This window comes from Cinclus cinclus, chromosome 4 (genome assembly GCF_963662255.1).
Source record: "Cinclus cinclus chromosome 4, bCinCin1.1, whole genome shotgun sequence".
Lineage (NCBI taxonomy): Eukaryota > Metazoa > Chordata > Aves > Passeriformes > Cinclidae > Cinclus > Cinclus cinclus.
Genome location: NC_085049.1, coordinates 49,332,929 through 49,355,850, shown reverse-complemented (window position 1 = coordinate 49,355,850; position 22,922 = coordinate 49,332,929). Strand labels below are relative to the sequence as shown.

General features: G+C 38.4%; 1 protein-coding gene across 4 annotated transcripts in view; it reads left to right on the top strand.

The window, feature by feature from the left end:
- The window catches only part of PPP1R12A (protein phosphatase 1 regulatory subunit 12A), a 113,167-nt gene that overhangs the window by 25,273 nt on the left and 64,972 nt on the right, over positions 1-22,922 (top strand). For all 4 annotated transcript variants that reach the window (XM_062492053.1, XM_062492052.1, XM_062492051.1 and 1 more), the window contains exon 2: positions 18,980-19,110. In XM_062492053.1, the coding sequence (XP_062348037.1) occupies positions 18,980-19,110 (131 nt within the window). The remainder of the gene's footprint in view (positions 1-18,979; positions 19,111-22,922) is intronic.

Here is a 22,922-nt window from a genome sequence, read left to right as displayed (position 1 = left end):
GTGTAAGCATTTTCCATGGGAATCCCAGTGCCTTATATGGTCAACTTGCATTGTAGTGTTCCAGTGAAATGAAGGCAGCCATCCAACAACAGGGGGAAAAAAACTAGTCCAGCTGTCTTTCGCTTTGTCTGTAATACCCGCTTTCTTGGCCTACTTCAGTAGCACAGTAGCTAATTATTAAAACCAAAAATGTGGCAAGAGCCTGTGTAGCTAGTAGAAGACATTTCTTTTATGGCAATGACTTTAGTATAAAGATTTAATTAACTTAATGAAGTGTAGTAGCATATTGATAATACTGGTTTTTTTTGCATAATGCACCTTTGCTATCATGCAAGCTGTTGTGCCTCTACCCAAGCTTGTTGTAAACTGGTCATAATTCCACTAGCTGTTACAGCCAGAGTAGAGTAGAGGGGGAGAATCCCCTCCCTTGGCGTACTGGCCACTCTGCTTTTGGTGCAGCCCAGGGTTGGCTTTTTGGGCTGTGATCAAACACTGATGGCTAATGTTTTGTTTTCATAAACTATTACCCCAAGTCCTTCTCCACAGGGCTGCTCTAAATCACTTTTTTGCCCACCCCTATGGGTGTGCCTGGTACTGCCATGTCTCAGGTGTAGGACCTAGCATTTGGCTTTGTTGAACTTCATGAGGTTTGCATTGGCCCATCTCTCAAGTGTGTCCAGGTTCCCTGGATGGCATCGCTTCACACAGCATGGTGTCGTCAGTGAATGTGCTGAGGGTGCACTTGGTCCCACTGTCAGTGTTGCTGACCAAGATGTTGAGCAGTATCTTCACCAGCTCCTGAGGGACTCCACTTGTCACTGATGTCCATGTGGACAATGAGACATTGACCACAACTCTTACGTGCAGCCATTCAGTCATTTCTTTATCCACGAAGTGATCCATTCATCAAATCCATGTCTTTCCACTTTATAGGAAAGGATGTCTTGTGGGGCAGTGTCAGACGATTTGCATAAGTCCAGGTAGACGATGTCAGTTGCTCTGCCCCATCTACCAATGCTGTAACCACATCATATGCTAAGAGTTTAAATTAGAACGTTTTGAGGCTTGCATGTTAGGGGATTGCTTCAGAGGGTTCAGATTCCTCTGGAAAGAGCATCTGGGTATAGCAGCACCAGTGAGGTAATCTACCCTGTACCTACTCTCAAGCAGTAGGATGCACAGAAGCTTTACTGTAGTTCTCTTTGTGGTAATTTTTATACCTATACTTTTAAAAACCCTCCTGAATGAGAGGCTAGATTGTTAAACTTAGTCATGTCTCTATTCAGATACACAGAATCCTGTCGAATCCAAGAACGTTATTATCTTTACTTGTAGTCATAATAAAAAAACACAATATATTTTCTATTATAGAAAAGAAAAAAAAGGCACTTCATCACTTACTGTGATGAGAGAAGTATCAGTAAAAATGCTATTGTAATACTTCAAATTGTAGTTATGAGGGCTTTTTCCTCTGTACAGTTGAGGCCTTTAGTATTCTTTCAGTTAATTATGCAGCTCCAGTGCCTAATTTGTGTGAAAAGGAGAGGCCAGTCTACTGAGACCAGTGTTAAGTCATATTTGCTTCTGCTGATACCCATCATTCCAATCAGTTCTCAGAAAAGCAACTTTGTTTTTTCATCTCTTTTGGTTGCAGCTTCAACTAGATTAATGTAATAACTTGAACTTATTTTAGCACAAATGGTGAACAGATTTCTCTTAATAATGATTTTTAGTCCTTTGTTACATGGTCATCAGTATAATTTTGTTCTAGGCTGAAGAGTTCTGCCTATTGAGTTCTTTTTCTGAGAGATAGTCCTTCCCTTTGACTCAGACTCTGGAGCTTTACAGAGTCTGTTCTCTTACTGTTTTCAGCTATGAAGCTGTAAAGGAGGATGAAATGTTTTAAATACTGAATCAGATTGGAAGAAACAAAATCTCCTTGGATTTTTAATGTTTTAATATTCTAGTATTTTGCAGTGAGATAGGATTTTTCAGAAGAAAACTTTTTTTCAAATATTTTCAGATTTACCAGAAGAGTACTTCAGGGAAAAGCTAATATCTAAGAGAATGTATCAAGTCCTAAAAAAACCTACAGTACCATACAGTGATATACCTATGTTAATTTTCAGTATGATAAGTCAGAACACAAAAGCTGTACACATGTCAGGGTGCTGTGGATTTTTAAAATACGTTTAGGCTTAGGCTGGTACTATCTGTGCTCTGACCTCTTTGCCTCCACTAGTACAGAGGAGGAAGCTGTAAGATGCAAAAATAGCTTAGGGACGTAGGAGTGAGTCAGAAGAGTGGAGGCAGAAGCAAGCTGTCAGATGTGGGCTGGCTGTCAAGATTAAACTGAGAGTTAGTTATAGCAATAGTGTGGAAGAGAAAGACAGACTGATATTGGGAATATGAAATAATGGAATTTGGTTGTTGGTATATTAGATATGAAGTAATTAACATGAAATCTATACTTGGACTTAACATGCATTAACTTTTTAATACTTCATTATGTCATCATACCTAGATTATTGGGCCTCAGAGAGGATTTGCTCTTGGAATGTTTCAGGACATCTGTTAAATATGCTACTGCTCACTGAACTTTTGTTTTATCAGTGGGGGGGAGAAGAAGAGGGTGGTGTATGGGATAGGAGACTGCAGTGAAATCTGTATGCACTTGTGACTCTAAGTGTAATAAAAGGAAGCTTTCCTTTAGCCATATGAAGTAGCGGATATCCTAAAACCTTAGTTCCATGGCATTTCAAATTATATGGTTAAGTCAGAGGATATGGCTTGTGATGACTTTTCTGTTTTGTTTGTTTTACAGTCTGTAAAGCAATAACTTTTGGGGTGGAGGTTTTATGAATCCTGCTTATGTACGTAAATGGCTGTCAAGTGGCAAGTAACAGCACCTGAGAGATGGAGTTCTGTTTGGAACAAGATTTAAGTAGTACAGGCTGTACACTGAACTGTAAAGAAAAATCCATGATTTTGAATATTCACACATTATGGAAGTACTGATCATCTTACAGATTGAACGCGAGAAGTTCCTTTAACCACAGGGAAGTAGAGATCATGTACACAGGTCATAGGTTTGTGGGGCCAATTGCTTTGGCTTAGGCAGTGTTAATTAAAGCATTTCCTAGGCCTGGAATATTTGGCTGTTCAGCCTTCTTGCTTATATGTAGGTGCATAAATGAATATTTAATGTCAAAGTAGAGTCCTTAGAGATGCATAAAGCTCTAGCACATTTTGCCTAATTTAATAGTGAAAATTAGGCTGGTAAAACAGCTTTCCCTTCCAGAAGTCTTTTTGTAGAGGTGTGCACTGTAGAGGAGGAAAAGCAAGCTAAAGGCATCAAAGATCATCTTCTGGAATGTCTGGGACTGGGTTTCTCTTTTCTGTACAACATGGAGTCAGTTTCTCACCATGTACTCTGAGGTATTTGGAGTATAGCCCCTGGCCTGATGGGTAAAGCTTTTGTGAAAATAAGTTGAGAACCAGTTTGCAAAACAGTTTGCATTGCAGGAGCTTTCTGCTTACAGCATGAGCAGTAGGTGACTGAAAGTCACGTGGGCCTTTGTATATTTGTCTTAAATGTGAAAACTTGGAGGTCTTCCCTGTCAAACCCTACCCCTGTCCTTGCCACTGCTCTTTCCCTTACAGGGACACTGAATGGTTACCTACCAAAACTCTGCAGTGCTTGTACTTTCCCATGCTCAGGCAGTGTGTGTGCTTTCTCCATAAAGTCAAAGCAATTTCATTTTTTGTGGATTTTTTGGGTTTTTTTCCACTTGCTTAGCACTTATGTAGGTGTTTGTGGGGGAAATGCAGTCAGTAAAGCCAATGAGCATTCATATGACTGACCTCAAAGCCAAAGTGCTTTTCAGCCAGGTTTTCATTTTTGTCTCTTTAGTAATAACCATCTTTAACTACAAGTCTGATGTACAAGAAGCAAACTTTTGAACATTTGTGACTGGTTTTGTGATAACATGCATACTGCTAAGGTCAGGTAAACAACAGACTTCTGGACTTTTGTTATTTCTTTCAAGCTGACACAGTCCTTGGTCTGTGGACCAAGGTAAAGAGGTCGGTCAGTGTGTTTTCTGTCCTGATACAATTGAAATATGTCAGTGGCCTCTCAGAAGTTAGAAGTCAACACAAATGAGTTACTGCATAATTGGAAATTTAGGCTTTTGACCTTCTCTCTGGAATCCTTCCTAGACTAAAACTCTGAAGTGGCTGCAGCTCCAGGTGCAACTGAGGCAGTACTCTACTTTGCAGCCTTGAAAGGGTGGCTCTTCCTCCCACCATGCTGTTTTCTTTCCCTCCTCTTTATTGTTTGTTTCAGTGGGTGGGGAGGAAGAAAAGGTTGTTTCTGCCTTACTGGTTAGTGAATTGGCTAATGGAGAGTCTGACAAATGCTTTTGGGAGTGTGCAGTTGAGAATGAGGAGAGAGACTGGGACCTCCCTGTTTGTCAACAGTGAACTCGTGTAGAATCATGCCCCGAGTGATTATGATTAGCGTATATTAGCTCAAAGGAGTTAGGGTTTTCTGGTTTTATAACACTACCTCCTGCAGGGAACAGGTTATTGCTTAAACTCAACTTGAAACACAGGCAAATTATGGGATAGGGATGGTATTTGTAAGTACTTTGAAACATTGTCATCATCTGAATGTCATAGATTCTAAAGCAAAATATTCAGATGAGGGTCTAATTGCTATCAACTGGGATATGGTTTTTGTGTAGCTGCCTGAAATCAAGTGTAGCAGGGAAAGAAGATCATAAAAGCTCACTTTAAATGCTTTCCTAAAATGTCTGTTTTTATCAGCATTTGACTACAAGAACTTTTACCCAAGGTATATTCTCCTAACCTCTTAGAGGTAGTATTGTGTGTAGCTAAAGACAGTGAAAAAATACATCAGTGGCAAGTTTCTTTTGTGCCTTTTCTTTTTGGAACTCATTTCTGAGCCTCCAAAATTTGGCACGCAGGGATGAGGAGCTAGAGGTGAACTGCTGCAGCATTTTGTATGAATGTCTGAATTCCTTGTTCTCTGGCAGAAGTGCAGGGGACACTTTGCCATGCTGATTTTGGCATGTATGCTGTGGGTGACAGTTGCTCATCTAGTTGAAGTATGGAGTAAGCAAGTTATTATTACTCTTGCTTGCTTGCTTGGATAAAATTGCTCTTAAGGTTAGCAAGAACTAGAAAATTCAGAGTTTAGTAGCTTACAGGTTTGCCTTTACACACAGAGATAACTTGATTTGTGAGGATCAAAGGCACTTTAGAGGATGGGGAAAACACAGCTGTATCCTTGTCCTGTCTATAAGCTCTTCTTTAGAACTTGTAAAAAAGACTTAGGGGATAGCAGGCCTGACCTCTTGAGGCAGCAGTGCAAGTTCTGCCACACAACAGCCATGACCAGAGCTGTGACCCGGAGAGTTGTGAAGTCTTGCCGAGTGAAATGCTGCAGATCTGCTGTCTTACGTGTTTGGTGGCAGTGGTGAAGATGGTGTTGCATGAATCAGAGCATACAAACAAATCTGCCAGAATGAGGCTTGAGATCATCTTGGTGCAGGAGTACACACAACAGTTTGAAGATAAAGAAGCTGCTTTTGTAATATACTGAGGAAAAGTATAACATTTTTAGTATACCAGTGCTTCTAATATAGTGATGAAAAGTCAGCATATATCATTCTTGACCTCTGTATCGGAGTCTGATTTACTTTTTAATGCCATGAGGAAAACTGGTTGCAGATGCAGTCTAGAGAACTGCTTCTTTAAAATACTCAGTTTGTGCTGAGTTTTCCTGCATTGTGTACCAAAGCAGCAGAGTTAGCCTGGTGCTTGATGTGGTGAGGGTATACTATGACCAAAAAAAGAGAAATCTGTTTTAACTCAGGTTTGGAGAGACATGCTTCAAAGTGTCCTCTCCTGAGGAAGCCTGTTCAGGTTCTGCACTGAAGGTGTCTCTGCTAATAAGCTTTCATAAGCATCTATGAACAGTTGTTCTGAGTGGGGCAAGCTTTCGTCTGGCAAGGCAGCAGGCTTAAAAAGCCTCGTTGGACCCATGTTTCCAAACCATTTGCTAGTGCCCCAGATCACAGGAGTGAGTGTCAACTGCATTCTGTGTTGATCAGGTCTGGCTCCACGGTGCAAAAAAAAAAAAAAAAAGCAGTGGTGCTGTTGGTGAAGCTAAGGAAAGCTTTTGGGACAGTATAACTGTGTTGACATGGTATTGCCTTCCTCCTGATAAGCCTAATGAACCTCAGTTAACTTAGAGTCCTTCACATGAATTGTTTTTTGTTTGTTTATTTGTTAATTTTTTATATATTTTATCCAGTGTGGCTGAGAAGCTAACACTTCCAGGCATTTGCTGCTTTGTAGCGCTAGTACAGTGTTATCAGTCCTTTGCTGTTTTCCAGGTATTTCACAACCTGTTTAGAAGACAAACAGTGGCAAAGTTGAAGCTGCATTAGTTCTTGAATAGTGTTTAGGGAGCTGCCCAAGCACACTTGTCATTTTTATTACCAAGATCTACTAAGTTAAAATAGTGATCCATAGGGTTTTAATGTTCTTCCTTATTACTAGTAGACTAGAAGGTGCATCAGCCTCATTATGCATTTCTGATTCTTTCAAAACACAAAATAGAAGTGTTTGTTGACTAATTTTCTTTCCTTTCTGTCTTTCTATCTGTCTTTTTCTTTCTGTCTTCCTTTCTGTCTTCTGTATTCTTTCTGTGTTTTTTTTCCATTCTTACCTAAAAAATGCTTTAGTATTCCTGCATCTGATAGCTGTTTTTTTCATTAATGTAACTTTTCTTTCCAGATTTCTTCTCTGTTACTTTAAGTTTATACTATTTATAGCCATTTTAACTTCAGATATTATCTTGATCATCTCAGTTTTATTTTTAAAAAATTATTTTTAATTGCTGCCATACTTTTGCTTTATTTCTGTACTACTGTAACTTCCTGATAAAATTGCTTTTTAGAATAATGGCTTCTGGTCCATGTGATACCCCTTCAGAGGATAAAAAAAAAAAAAAGGACTAGAAAATCGGCTCTTTTAAAATGCCCTGTATTGTGTATATATACCGTTGTGGATGGGTCTAAATAAACTTAGATTATTTTACTTGTTGGCTGTTGTCTTCCTGACCATTTTTCAGTGTAATTGGGATGTAAGTGGTTTCTCAAGAACTTGTGATTACTTGCAGTTTCTTTGTTAATCTGTCATAATGAGTTTCTAATGGGACAACTGTACCAAAGAATTTCCTGTTTATATAGACCAGAGGGAATCCGATGTCAAAGCTGGTACTTCTGTCATGCTCTTTTGGGAGAGAGAGGTTTTCAAAGTGGATGTTGTTAATTTTGTGGCTCGAGGGAAATCCTAGTTCTCTGTCCCTGTTAGGAAGTACTCATGGCTGTTTTCTTGTGCTAGTGAAAACTTTGGATACAGTGAAAAGAGAGTTGTTGGAGGTGGGACTGGGGTTGCTGCTGGGGCAAAGGAAGCACCCACATGGGAGGGCAGGTTTCCGTCTTCCCTCCAACCGGTGAGGGTTTGCTCAGCAAGTTCACCATGTAGCGAGCCTACTGAAAAGGGTGTTAAGTTACACTGTGGCAAAAACCGCCTTTTTTAGAAGTTGCAAACTATGTCTGTGCAGATGAACAGCTGCATAGCTGGCCTTTGAGAGAGAGGGAGTTTGGTCTTGAATACTTCTTTTTATTCTTTATACTTGACAGAGGCTTATGGTGTGTTTGATTATTATCTCTTTGTTTGAACAAACAATTTTGTTAACTATTCTGAAGCACGCATGTAAATTATTTTAGAAGATTGTTTAGCAAAGGAACACCGTGGATACACTTTTTTAACTTGCAAAGGTTCATTAAGTGACTTGGATGACTTGAATTTTGGCTTTAGGTATATCCTGATGTCATCTTACACTTGCAGATAATTTGAATCTTGGTAACTATTGTTTGTGGCAAGTACCTTACCTTTTGAAGACCACAGGGACATTTTTTGTGCAGATTAAATGAGAAAAAAGGCTTTGGACAATTTGTTCCAAATGATGCTCTGTGTGTTCCTACAGTGTGGAATAGGAAAATGTCTACGGAAATTACCTGTCACTGAATTTTTTGGCATTGTCTGTACCTTATGTGCTCTCCTGAGTAATTCCTTCAAACTTAGAACAGAACAGAAAACAAACCAGGTCCCAGTTTCTTCTGGTTTTGTTCTGGATATATTTCTGAAAGCAGAAATTAATTGAGTGGTTGTAAAATGAAGTTATGTATGTATGTATGTATGTGTGTTCCACAGCTATTGGAGAAAATTGGAGAGATGGGTTTTTGTTGTTTGTTTGTTTGTTTGGGTCTGTTTTTTTTTGTTTGCTTGTTTTTAATTAAGTTAAAATGCATGGACATCACTGCTGTGTGTAAAACACACTGTGCTACGATGATTATTCTGGAGGTTTCTCAACACTTCTGTGTTTTCCTGCCTCAGAGCAAGGCCTGTCTTGAGGAGTATTGAGGTGTTACTGCTGATACACCTAGCAAAGGTGTTGTCTGACTTCTGTGCAGTTGCAGGGACTGGAAGCTGCAAGTTTTGCACGTTATTACCATCTGAATAGACAAAATCTGTATTAAAAATACAGTTTTGAGAAAAAGCAGCTGTTTGATATTTACTGTAACAAGTTTGGCTGATTTGCTTTTGGATAATTACACTTAAACACTCTTTAGTTGGGGTTTTTTAGAAAAGCCTTAGTTTTCTGCTAAAATTTTGATGAGCCTTTCAGAATACTTGACTTTCATCCTGAACCTGCTGATTTGCAACTTATGTCAGCTTCAAGACTTAGTAGTATTTTTGAAAAGCTGAAAATTATTCCCAATTTATCTAGTCAATTCAATGAATCATGAATTTGATCACATATTGAAGAATTTTCTGGTATTTATGTTAGAGAAGAATAGCTTTTCCCAGTCTAGAAACAGAGAGTAGCAGGGGCAAGATATCCTTTCCTTAAAAATGGAAAATTGGGAAACAATTAGTTTGCTTGTTTGTATGTAGTTCTACCTTTAAGTGGCTTTGTGCATAGAACATATTTTTAATAAATATATTTATCATAGTTAAGATTATCTGATTAATTTTTAAGCAATTTGAAATGCCAGTGTTGCTTCTCATTTTATTCTTGGTTCCATCATGTATGAGGTTTTTTATTCAATTTGATTATATTCACTTTTTACATGTAAAATGCATATAAATATAAGTGATACATTATTCATACTTCATGTGTACTTTTTTATTATATGTTGAATTGAATTATACAAATTGGTCTTTGAGTTGCATGGATTCCCCTGTAAGGGAGTAAAAGAGCCCTGACTGATACCAGCCTTATCAGCTTACCATATCTGCTTTTACTACTAATATACTGTGTAATGCTAAGGATAAAACCATTCATGGCAAGTGCTAATTGAATGAGTGTCTTACTGCCTTTTTTGTACCTGTAAACTTGTTTTTTTGGTTCTCTTTGTTTTTGTTTTTGTTTTTTTTTTTTGTCGAAGGTTCTTTTTATTGTCAGCAGTAATGTGTAGTAGGAAGAATTCTATCTTGATTATTCTGGTATACTCTATCAGCATGTAAATTATTTCCCCATGATGGATTGAAGGCCACTTCACTTAGCTAAAATTAGAAAGCAGTGAAAACTTCACTAGATCCTGCTAATGCAGAAGATTAAGCATCAGCTGATGACTGTAGAATACAAGCATAGCCTGTGAGTTCACAGAGGAGGGCTGATAGATATGGTCAGGTTTGATTTCTTCAAAGACAGTGCAGCCTGCCACTCTGAAGAACTCAGAACTGTATAGAGGTGATAGTCAGAAGCAGAGGAAGAAAAGAAAACTAGGCACATGTGGTTAAATTTAATAGAAAGAACATAGAAATGAAAGACCTATTTGTTCATGTAAACAGGTTCCCCTGCAAGCTTTTCTTGATGCCTTTTTGTTTTGCTAGATTATTTTGGTTAAAAAAATGCCTTAGAGGATATCAGGAGGTTAAGTATTTTAAATTGAAAAGCTGCTTTGGCTCAAGAACTTGATTAGTCACCCACATTCTAAAAGCAGGTTATGTTTGCTCATGGAAAAAACAAAAAACTATTTGAAATGCAATTGGCTACTGTTTAATTTGACTGGGACAAATACACGTGTCCTGTATGACATTGCTTTCTCCTTCTCAAATGAGTGACTATGAAAACTAATCACTATCTGCCAAAGCTGTAGCAACAAATGCTTAATGAAAGCATAACTGTAATAATGGCACTGTATTTCTACAGTATGCCAATTCTGTTTGCTCCTGAACCTTGTTTCCTTTCCGTACTTGTCAGGAGGTAGCTGTGGAGGTTGTATGTCCCACTGAGCATGGTGCATCAGCCACAGGACCTGTTCAGCCTTGAGAAAAGACGACTGAGAGGGGACCTCTTCAGTGTTTATAACTATTTGAAGAGCGCATATCAAAGGATGCTTCCAGGCTCTTCTCAGTAGTACCAAGCAATAGGACAAGAGGCAATGGGCAGAAGCTGTTGCACAGCAAGTTCCACTGGAGTATGAAGAAGAACTTCTTTACTGTGCCCTGGAAGAGATTGCCCAGAGAGGCTGTGGAGTTTCCCTCACTGGAGAAACTCAAGAACTGTCTGGACACAATCCTGTGCCATGTGCTCTTAGGATGACCCTACTTGCGTGGGGGGGTTAGGCTGGATGACCCACTATGGTCTCTTCCCACCTGACCCATTCTGCGCTTCTCTGATCTGTTGAAATTGCCTCAGAAAGCAAGCTGTGAAGACAGTGGCCAGAAAAAAAAGAGAAAGCCATTTGTGGAACAAATGAGCCTGAAATTCAGTTCTGGATGCAACTTGCAAATTCACTAATTTTTTTTTTATAGGTTTCAACAACATGTAGCTAAAATTTATACATACTTACCTGCCTGAGCCTTCGGGGTTCAAGATAGTGAATTTTCGCACTGTACCAGCTCTAATACAATGGTGTCAGTCAGATCTTCATTTCTCCATTTTGCCTGGTTGAACTAATGTTCTTTCACTTGGCATATAGTTACGAAGCTGCCTAAGAAACCTGAAAATATGGTTAAAAGCAAGTTCTACAAAAAGTGCTGGTGTTCTTTTTAAGTTGAAGTCATAATGAAAAGCAGAAGTTGTTTCTCAGGCACTTAATACCTCAAGTTTAAGAAAAAGTCTCATTTGTGTGAGCTTTAGACAGAGATTGCTTTGCAGAGTCCAGTCTTTTCACCACCTTTGTTAATATGTTGAGCTAGGAGAAAAAAGGCTATTCGGGCAAATAGATCTGCACCAGCATCAGTAACTTAGTCTTTCAGTGCTGTTTGGTTTGATCTCTTCCAAAATAATTTCTTTCCATGACATCTCATTTTCCAAGAATTACTTAAGGGATTTAGGCTGATGTTTTTGGCAGGTTAAGATTTTTTTTTTTGAGTTGCAGTAGATGAATACCATTAAGTTTAATACCACACATTTAGTACAGTAGTTTTGATTAGGAGGCAACTTTTGGTGTGGGAATTTCAAGTGTTCCTGAAAATAGTTTTTCACAGAGCTAAAAATGAAAACATATTTATTTGAAAGCACATTTGCATATAGTGCTAGGTAGCCTGAAATAGCTGGGATTATTTCTGCAAGAACAGGAAAGCAGGCATTAGACTGGGTTGTTTTGTCCATATAATGGGTGTCAGAATGAGTCTTGATCCATTACTGGGATTGGTAACACTAAGGGGTAGCATCTCTGGTTAGAGCACGTAACATAGCAGCAGCCAACTCTTGTCTTCTCCTTATTTATTTTGGTAGGAGGTTAGAGGGCAAGAATAATTCTACCTCTGCTTGAAATACTCTGGTACCACTCAAATATATGTATGCCATTGCTGTCCTGATTAAGATCTATGATTAAGCATTCATTAGGATTTAACAAGTGGGAAATCCCTATAAGATCAATTTTCTAACGTGTAAAATATATCAATTTCAACAGTAATAGATTTTAGTGTTTTTCATTAATTGGGCCCATAATTGAACTTGCAGATTTAACTAGAAGTTACAAACTAGCAAAGCTTAAGGGCACGTAATTAAATTAGTAATTCAGTGTAGCAGAGAAAACAAGACAGAATTGCAAGATGGAAATTACATTATGCTCTTACACCATATTTGAGCTAAACATTTACTGATTTCATGTAGCTCCTAGTTTTATCTTGGAGCTGAAAGAAAATTTTAAGTGCACTTTTGTTGAAATATACTCATGTATATCTCATAAAACTTAGCCAAGTTGTTTACGTGAAGTGGAAATAATAAGTTTGAGTTCTGGAATGATTTGTCTATTTTTGTCAATGTTTGACCGTTCTGCAGGATTTGAATTAAATAATGATGGTTAATAGGTGTTCAATTCCAATAGCCTCTGCATGCCTTCCCCATGAGACTTGAATGGACATGAAACGTTGCATCATCCTCAAGTAGAGTTTTTTTCCTTAGGAGAGAGTTTTTCTCACCTGCTTTTGCAGGTGTCTAAAATGATTCTCATTTTCTGCGCTTAAAAGTGAAGTGTTTCCAAGAAATTTCTTTGGAGAAGAGTTTGCTGTAACTTGCAGAAACCACGAGATACTCTTGAAATGCTTTGGTAGTTTGGATTATTTGGTACAGTAATAATAATTTTAACTAATTTTTATGGGCCACTTCTCCAAGATTTTAAATAGTAGGCCATTCTTACAAAAGAAATAATGTGCAAGTGTATCATACACATAATATTTACAGGTAAGGTAAATAAAATAACACTACTTTAGCAAAAGGGTAATATTACTAGGTTAGCAAGGATATTTGCATCGTAAACCATACAATTTTCACTAGAAAGCATGCTTTAATAAAGTAAAATATTCAATCCTAAGACTGGATTTTGTCAGTAGGCAAGGTATTTAGTATTACCCCACCGTAGAGAATAATCAAAGCTGTGGTTTGTGGGCTGGCTAAATGAACACTTAATTTCATAACTGAGTAACATTTGTCATCTGTAATACTAGATTAATGCCTGAAGTTCTGTTACAACACCAAAACTCTTCTGTTTCTTAATGTAAACATGAACATCAACAGCAGCCTCCACCCTGTATGTACTATATTAAACAGAATGCTTGGCAAATGTAAAATAGCTACTTTTATAGTGATTGCTTGAATAGTAAATAAGTGTAGTAATCACTAGTATTTCATAACCTCATTTGCTGGTCATTCTTACTACTCTTCGTCCTGAAAGTATTCCATTCCAGAATATTCAAGTGAGTCTTAGGACACAGTCATTACGAATATTCGAACCTTAAGATGTTATACTTTGTATGAAAATATTTCATTAACGGCCGAGTAACAAATTTAGGTGCGAAAAAGTATTCCTCCTTTCTTCTGGTGGGTGTATCTTCCAGATTACTTTGATTCTAGCTTGAAATTTAGAAGAGACTCATGTTTCATTTCATACACCTTTCTGCTTCATTCTTAATTAATATGCAGCATAAATATGTAAGTTAATGAGAGTGGAAAGTGTTGCTCAGAATTGGTTTAGTTCTTTTGACCAAACTTCTTTTTAGACTTCTCAGTTAGTGGTTTATTGACAGGAAAAAAAAAAAGCCCTAAGAACTGCAATGTGTAAACTTACTCTTTTTTTCCCAGTGTCAGTGAAGATGAACAGATGCGATTAGTGAATTGTAATGTTCTCTCTCCTGAGAAAACCAGAAGTCATTGCAGTGAGACCAGTGTTCAAACTATGGGGGTTATCTCACGGTGCTGTGCTCACTGGGAGGTCAGCACAAGGACTTGGGTAGGAGCAGTCATTGTGGAGTTCACACTGTGAACTGCTCTGTGGCACCATTATTTCAGAGGACTGATGGTTAACCACCTTTTCATGACAACTGATGAATTTATTTTCAGCCTCTGTTCCTGTCTCAGTTTCAGTTCAAAGTTCTCTGACAGGGAGGGAGGGAGGACAGTGAGGTAGACAAAGTGAGTAATACAGTTTCTGTAGGAAGGCTGTACAAGGCCAGTTTGGATGGGGCTCTCAGCAACCTGATGTCCTGCCCATGGCAGGGATTTGGAACTGGATGAGTCCCTTCCCACCTAAAATATTTTATGATTCTATGAAATACTTACAAACCAGAAACTAGGCTTAAATGTGCTGTGAATTTAAAAGTACGAGTGGTAGAAGTGGTTGCTAATTTAAAAATATGTCTTTAAAAAAGTGTTAGTGTGAAACAAGAAGCTTTAACACAGGCTTTTTAATAGGTGAAAATTCAGAGTGAAACTAAATTTTGTTTCTCTGATACTGGAATTAGGACATGAAAATGAATTTCAGAACAATGCTGCTTCTCTGAATACAGAACCCATTTTAATATAATCAAAGCAAATAATTCTGCTTTAATCAAGTAAAAATAAGAGTAATTTTATTTCTTTTTCTTTTTTTTTTTCATTTCAAATTCTAATTGCCTTTCTGATCCAGTTTATATTCAGTTCAGTGCAATGTGTTGGCATAGCTATAAGGGAGTGTGATATGTGATGGCAGAGGGAAGAAGCAACCCAAGGCAAAGAGAACAGGAACCACTTTTAACCAGCTCTGCTGCTTTAATTTGATTCTTGGGTACATTAGCAAAGATGTTCATGTCCTGCTACGCCCTTTTGGACTCACTGGAATTACTTCACTTGAAAAATCGAAAGAGAGGATAAACTACTCTCCAGACTCACCCTGTGAGGTCTTCTTCCTCTTTCTGGTATTCACATGGCAATTCAGTAGGGCTGTTCGACTTGTTTTATGCTTTTAATATATTCTTCTGCGTTCATTTTTTTTACTCTTTTCTATACCAAGAGTAAATAAGGGAAAAATAAAATGTGATAGCAGAGGTGAAATACATGTTTGTTTTCCTAATAGATGCAAAGTAATTTATGGAATAGATCAGAATACTAATCTAATCAGTAAAAGGGTAGGCTTTAATCTCTCTGTGGAGAATGGAGATAAATTTTACCAAAACTTACTAAAAAACGTAATGTCTTAATGCCTAAATTAGATGGCATTACTTCATTAACGTTAATGAAAACCAGTAAAAACTGTAGCCACGTGTAAGGTGCATGATGTATGTCTCTGCTTCATGTGCATGGGACAGTGGTCTAACAGACTGCTTCTTTCCCTGCAAGATTTCTGGTTCTTTCAAAATAATTACAGGCTTGTTTTTAATGTCTTTTGGGGAAGAGTGCTGTCTGCTGAATTCTTTGGGTGGTTACTTACTGAGGAACCAAGCACTTCTGATGTTTCCTTTAAAATTATCTCTTTTTAAGGCTACTAAGTTATATTTCCCTGTCATCTATGTTCTTAACACATGGTAGTATCAAGACCCAGCTGTATGAGCTGCCACTTGCACTGGAATATAAAGTCATTGCAAATACAGTTAAAAGTCTAGCATGTTCAGCAGTTATCTGGTTATCCCTTTTTGAGTATTTATGGGAGAAGGTTAAAATGTTTCCAGCACAAGATAGACATACCTAGGACTGGTCTGTGTGGGACCCAAGTGCTGTTCATCTTTGCTGGTTTTTGCAGTCGAAGTTTCAGGTTGTCATACAAATGGAAAGTGGTTTTCTTCTCTGGATTTCAATTTACTTCCTTTTTCTTATCAGGAAAGGTAACCAGACTTTGTGTTCTCAACTTCTTATGACTGATTAGCCTAGTTTCTGAATTTGTTCTCAAAGGAAGAGTTTTATGTGATTGCACTAGCGGGTGTCATTCTGTTTGAGGCTCATTGGCTAACTTAGATCAAATTTGGAAGGGTAATGAGTGCTTCATGCGGTAATGCCTTTCTACCAGTTTGTGAGACTGGGGTTGAGAGAGAGAAGTAAGTTCATGGAATGAAGGGTATCTCATGTGTGAGCTCCCATGTTGTTCTTGCCCTAGCAGCTGGCTGGTGTGTGCGCTCTACGGATCTGTTTTGCAAGCACTTGGAAAGAGCTTTAGGATGATCTGTGGTTTCACTGAGTGGTAACTGATGCTCTAGGTGGGAACTGTGGGCCATGAAGGGATAGACTGAGGATAGGGGCAGATGAGTGCGAAGAACTAAGATGAATCTTGGAAAGGCTGTAAGAGATGTGAAAAAGGAAGACATGTAGCCATCTCTGTTCAGATTCTGGGACAGAACTAATAGTGAGAATTTATCTTTGAGTTACTGCAGCATCAGTGGAACTCTAGTTATTTACATCTTGCATCTACATTGCTTTTTCCTTTGTCATACCTTGCAGGCTGAAGTCTAGGAGGTCTGTTCAGATGCTGTTGCTTTAAGTTTATCATGCTGCTCCGACAAGCTTTCCTTTTGTGGTTGAGATGTCAGTCTTTAACAACAGAGGCACTTCTGACACTTGATAAATACTGCTTTTAGAAACAAGTGGTGCAGTTAAAATGGAAAAACAATTAGATAAAATTTCTTTTATAACATTTGCTTCTTGGCTTTCTGTCTTAAGGTACCTGATGATAGGGAGAAGTGCCTTTCCTGTGCAAAGTGCTGAGAGTGATAGGATCTATCCAACACCTGCCTGTAGTTCTGTTAAGAAAAAGGGACACAGAGGCTTAGGATGTAGTAGATTTGTGTTTTTCTGCAATAGAAACAATTGCAGGTTTTGTTTTAGACTTAAGACAGGTATTACCTTTTTGGAGACCACAGTGAGTTTTTAATAAAATATTTTTGGTTATTATGAATGTGCAATCTCTGATAATACCTGATAAGTGTATTTGAACTCTCCTGATTCTTGCCATGTATGGCACAATAAACTGCCCAAATTTGGTCTAATATTTTTAGCCACTTAGTCATATGTCTTTTAATGTGCTGCATATGTAAGCTTTTGATTCACTTAGCAACAGCATTTTTATGAGTATGTCTTGCCAGGTTTTCTCATGTGTACTTGAAAAATAGGCAAGGATTGTTCTATGTTGGGTCATGTCACAACCAGATGGTTGGGGTTTTTGGGATTTTTTTTTATTAATAGTGCTAATCAATTCTAAGATAGCTATTTTTTCACAGATTATGAATTTTAAGATAAATAAGCATACAGTATATTAAAATTTAATATTAAAATACCTATATTTGAAAGAATGTTTCTGTTATATTTTTATTTTTCCTTATAATTAGCTGGTGAATATTACTGTGGATGTAGAATATCAGTGGTTGGACAAATTGATTATCCAGAAAAACTGGATTTATGACTATATATAGTTGATGTTTCTGTCAAGGGTAACGTCTGAGTTTCTTGAATTGTTTTCCTCCTGAACTGATTAACCATGTTTTGCATTTGATTCTTTTTCATTAAGTTACAAAGTGTCTTACAAAAAAGAGGTTATTCTCTTCTTTCAGAGCTTGTTGTAAGTGTATAATCATTGTACACTGTTGATGAGTGGGAGAAATTGAAGACAAATAGGCTTGACAAACTTGTAGTCTTTATTATTGAGTATGTTAAGAAATTATTTTATTAAAAGAACTGCTGATTTTAGGGATTGATATGACTAAAAAGTTTTCAAGTCAATTTTCAAAATACCTGAAAAAGCAGAGAGGATTTCATTTGAGAATTTTAACTGAAAAACGAATAGTGTATGCAGTGTTTTGCAGTCTACTTGCAGTCTAGCTGTCCCTACCTAAAGGAAATGGAGTTAAAGAAGGGCAATTTGTTGCTGGTTTTGTTTTTTTTTTTTTTTTTTGGCTGATTACACTGAGCAGCAACATTCTCCTCATGGTGTAGCTGTTGCCTCAGGAAAGGTTCAGGATTCATCTTGGCATGTGCAGTTGCTGAAATAGGGGTATCCGAGTTGGTTTTCTTTTCACTGTAAAGCATTGTGTAATTTTGGGGATTTTTCAGAAGTGTACAGAAAAGTCAAATTTATACCTTAATTGCATTTCATTAGAGGCATAATTCCCTAGTAGGATTTAGGAGTCCAAGAGTAGAGGTTCTCAGTTCAGCCTTGTGGCTACGTAGTATTGTTGATTTATTAAGCTAAAAAATTAATACCAGTCTTGTGGGGTCTAGCTTCTTGGAGTTCTTGCTGCCATAAAATGCAGAGGGACTTTTCTCTCAGTTGCTCTGCCCTTTTAAGGGCAGCAGGATAGAAGTTGGCAAGAAAACTTACCGAGCACCCTGTGAGAAAAAATACTCGAACACAGAGAAGAAAGGCAAAATAGGAGTCAGTTAAGATGGAGGTCTGGAGAATGGCAGTAGTTCTGCATCTGAGCAGTGTTGTTTGCTTGGTAATTAAGAGATGTGGGCAGATGATAATATTTTTGCAATTGCCAAAGTGATACTCAAATAAGTTTATAAAAGTGAGTGATAATAGACTGTTAAAGCATTCATGGTGGTATAGAATACTGCAGTAGAAAACAGTAGGGGGACGTTAAAATACTGTGTAGCATTGCCTTCATACTCCATAGTATCATCTAAATTACAGGTAAAATTTCATTATGGTACTGTTTTCAAAGTGCTTCCTTAGCTCTTAGTCACAATTCTACTTCATGGTGTAGCTGTTTATTCAGTTTTAATGTCCAGTCATTAAAGGCTGTCACTCCAGGCTGAGCTGGGCCTGGGACAAAGTGAGGATGTGAGGAACCACTTTGTACAGGAGAGTAAGGTTTCAGTGGAAATTGTAAAGGGTTTCTCTCAAAACCAGAATGCATTTACCTGAGAAAATGTATTTTTTTTCTTTCTATAACTGTTTACACTCATTTATTTAAAAAGTTTTATAAATCTGGAACACCTGCTGTTTATCTCTCAAATTTTTCCTGTCTTGCTGTCGGACCCCAGCAAAGAAATCCTACTTCCTCATCAGAACTGAAAATACTTACCTTTTCTCCTGAAGATTTTGCTTAAAGATGCACAGGAATGTAGAACAGCTTTGATATTAACTTACTTCTTAACTCTTTCTTTCTTTCTTTGTAGGCTTGTATAGATGATAACGTAGATATGGTGAAGTTTCTGGTGGAAAATGGAGCAAATATTAATCAACCAGATAATGAAGGCTGGATACCTCTACATGCAGCTGCTTCCTGTGGATATCTTGATATAGCAGAGTAAGACTTTTTTCCTCTATTTTTAAAATCCGTGTATTTTGCTAATACATTGCTAGAGACACAATAGAAGCAGATGGTATTCATAAATTGTGTTTTTAGTTGCTTCTGGGATGTGTAGTGAGGAAGAATGCTTTTATATTGTGTGTTGATTGTGAAGTATGCTGTGTCTATAACTTTGTGTGTTGCGTTTCCTCTTTCTAGTTTTTTTACATTGTATATTGGGTAGATATAAACACAAACATAAGACTGCCTTTGACTGTGAGATTATTTCTTTGCATTGTTTTTTCTGTAGAAAGGTTTTTATGGGAGAAGGCACAAGGACAATATTCCAAATTACATATATTTTTAGTCTGAAACATTATCCTGGGATAAGTCTATGTGTAGGAGAAGTTTTACAGTTGTATTTGCAGTCTTGAAACGTTTGTATTTCAGCTATGATATAGAACAGTTGACTAGTTTTTTTGGCTGTGGAGCAAAAGCCTACAGAAGAAACTCGATGCCTGTTTCAGTATTAGTTCAAGTTTTCTCACTACTGAATTCCAGGAGTGGTTTTGTTATTTTTGAAGTCTGTTGAGGGCCACTGAAGGTGTGCTAAAACCACATTTTTTGAGAGGTTGTGTGTTTGAGCCCGAAATTGTGATTCTTTTGAGAAAATGTGTGGCATACGTTGTTCAGCACATTGTTGTTGCAGCTAAGCAGGTGCTAAAGTCCTTTTTAAAACCTTTGGGCAAACACAAAATTAATTAATTTTGCCAGACTCATTGTGACATCTGATCCAGTTTAAGTTTTGGATAAAATAGGAAGTAGAATTTCATAATCTAATTATGCACTAATTGCAGCAGTGAAAAATGAAAATTGATAGTTTGTTTCAAGAGTGTTACTAAAGGGAAGTGAAAAATTCTGAGGACTCTAGTATATAATTTTATCTGGATACTTTTTTTTTTTTTTGAGGTGTTCACAGCCTCTTGTGCTTTGTATATCCTTGGTATTCCTGGAGCACTATGTGACCACTAACTTTGTAATAGGCCTTTCTATGCTCTGCAGATGTTTGATGCTGTAATCCCCCTTGCATGAGTTCTGGAAGTACTTACTTCTTGGCTATACTATGAAAAGAATTTTCCTGCAGAATGAGATAATATAAGCTTTTCTTCAGTTTAGTGGAGGTACACCTGCCTTTATTCCACAATAGGAAAAAGTTTAGTTAAATGATCTTGATTTGGCACTGAAGCCAAACGTAGGCACTTGTTGAGAGAGCAGTGTCCCTTTCCATTGAATAATTTTTAACTACTGACTTGAATATCTGAGATCTGTCTGGTTCTTAGTCTCTCAGAACCTCTCTGGATATTTTCTACAGATAGCCTTTAGAGAAATGGGGTTTTTGTTATAATATAGTCCTTAGGGATGTGAGACATCTAAGGTGTTGGAAGAGCAGTGTTTCTAAGGTGCATTGAAGACAAGCTGTTGAAGCATTTCCATATACAACTGGAAAGGGTAATCTGAAATGAGTGGAGGAATATTTATGTCTGATGAGTCCCATAGAGTTTGGATCTTCTTCAAACTGCTTCCCAGGATCTCAGCTTCAGATAATTTAGAAAATTGAATTCTACAAACCACAATTTTCAGCTGAAGCAAAACTGGGGGAAGATGAAACGATAATACAATAAACTACCAGAGACTGGAAATTATTTTAATTTAGTCCATAGTATGTGCTGGATCCAGCATATACTTTAGTGAGGGTGCATTCCTGGGAGGCATGAGAATGTGTGTTTGTGTGTGTCTGTGACTGAATCTAATATATTTTACTTTTAGCTCCTATTTTTGTGCAAGAGAGAAGACAGGGAATAAGTTCTGGTGTGTTTCTAAGCTTCTTAATGAAGGGCTGGAGAGAGTCTGACCTGTGCTTCCCTTTGTCATCCTCTTGTGGAACTGCTTGTTGCACAGCTTTGTAGTGCTTCTCAAACTGTAGACTTGGCGATCTTGTTTCTGCTTCTTCTGCTGCCATCTTAAGTTTTCTTAGGCCTTCCTCCCGCCCTTCCTCCCATTTGGAATTTTCTTATTGAAGTAGCACAACTCTTTTAAATCATCCAAATATGCAAAATTAGTTAATACATATAATTTGTTTACAATTTTTAATTTGATAATTTGTATTTTTAAATTCATAGGAAAAATATTACATGATAGCACACTTTGATAATTTCAGGCTTACATGTCTCAAAATCTAAAATTATTTAAGAAGGAAACTGAACTAGGAGATTCTAATTCTAACCTTAGAATTATAGAGTATTTGAGATGACCTGTTTCATAGGTTATCTAATCCAACCCCTCTGTAATGAGCAAGGACATCTGTACTTAGATCAGGTTATTCAGAGCTGTGTTCAACTTGACCTTGAGCAATTCCAGGAATGGGGCATATACTACTTACTTCTCTGGGCAGCGTGTTTCTGGTGTGGCCAACCCCCACCTGGCTACAGCCTCCTTTCAGGGAGCTGGAGAGAGGTCTCTCCTGAGCCTCCTTTTCTCCAGGCTAAACAACCCCAGCTCCCTCAGTCACTCCTCATAGGACTTGTGCTCCAGACCCTTCCCCAGCCTTGCTGCCGTTCTCTGGGCATTCTCCAGCACCTCAATGTCTTTCTTGCAGTCATGGCCCCAGAACCAGACGCAGCACTCAAGGTGTGGTGCCACCAGTGCCAAGTACAGGGGGACAATCCCTGCCCTGTCCCGCTGGCCACACTATTGCTGATCCAGGCCGGGATACTTTTGTCCTTCTTGTCCTTCTTGGCCACCTGGGCACACGCTGGCTCATGTTCAGCCACTGTCACCAGCATCCCCAGCTACTTTATCCCTTGGGCAGTTTCCAGCCACTCTGTCCCCAGCCTCTAGCACTGCATGGGGTTGTTGTGACCTACACCATGGGGTGTAGGTTCCAGCACTTGGATCATTGAATCTCATCCAGCTGGCCTTGGCCCGTTGATCCAGCCTGTGGAGATGCCTGTGCAGAGCCTTCCTGACCTCCAGCAGATCAACACTGCTGCCGAACTTGTGTTATCTGCAAACTGACTGAGGGTGCCCTAGATCCCCTCAGCCAGGTCACCCATAAAGATAAGAAACAGGACTGGCCCCAGTGCAGAGCCCTGGGGAGTGCCAACCACCAGCTGGATGTAACTCTGTTGATCACTGCTCTCTGGGTGCATTTACGCAGACGGTTTTTTATCCAGCAAAGAATGGCCTGACCAGGCCATGAGGAGCCAGTTTCTCCAGGAAAATGCTGAGAGGAGCGTGTCAAAAGCTTTTCTGAAGTCCCGATAGGCAACATTCACAACTTTTCTCATCCAGTTGATGGGTCATATGGTCATAGAAGGGAGGTCAGGTTGGTTAAGCAGGACCTGCCTTTCCTAAACCCATGCTGGGTGGGCCTGATTCCTTGGTTACCCTGTAGATGACACAGTGAAGAATTTCTTCCTAATATCTAATCAAAACCTTCCCTCTTTCACTACATGCCCTTGTTACTACATGCCTCCAGCTTCCCTATAGGCTCCTTTAGGTACAAGAAGCTTGAAATAAGTTATAGATGTGTGTTGTAATGTACACATACATTACTCTTAAGTAATCTCTGCCACTACTCAGATGTTCCTGAGTGAGTGCACCCATGTGGTGGAGGTCTGCGAGAAGTACAGAATTTGGAGGTGGTGAGGAGCTTCTGTGAAAAAAACTCTGAATATCTCAGAGAGTCACCACTTCAGTGATGTTTTTGCTTTGGTCCCATGCTAATTGCTAGTGGGTTGAGTGAATTTGCGGCATGGCCTCCCACTTGT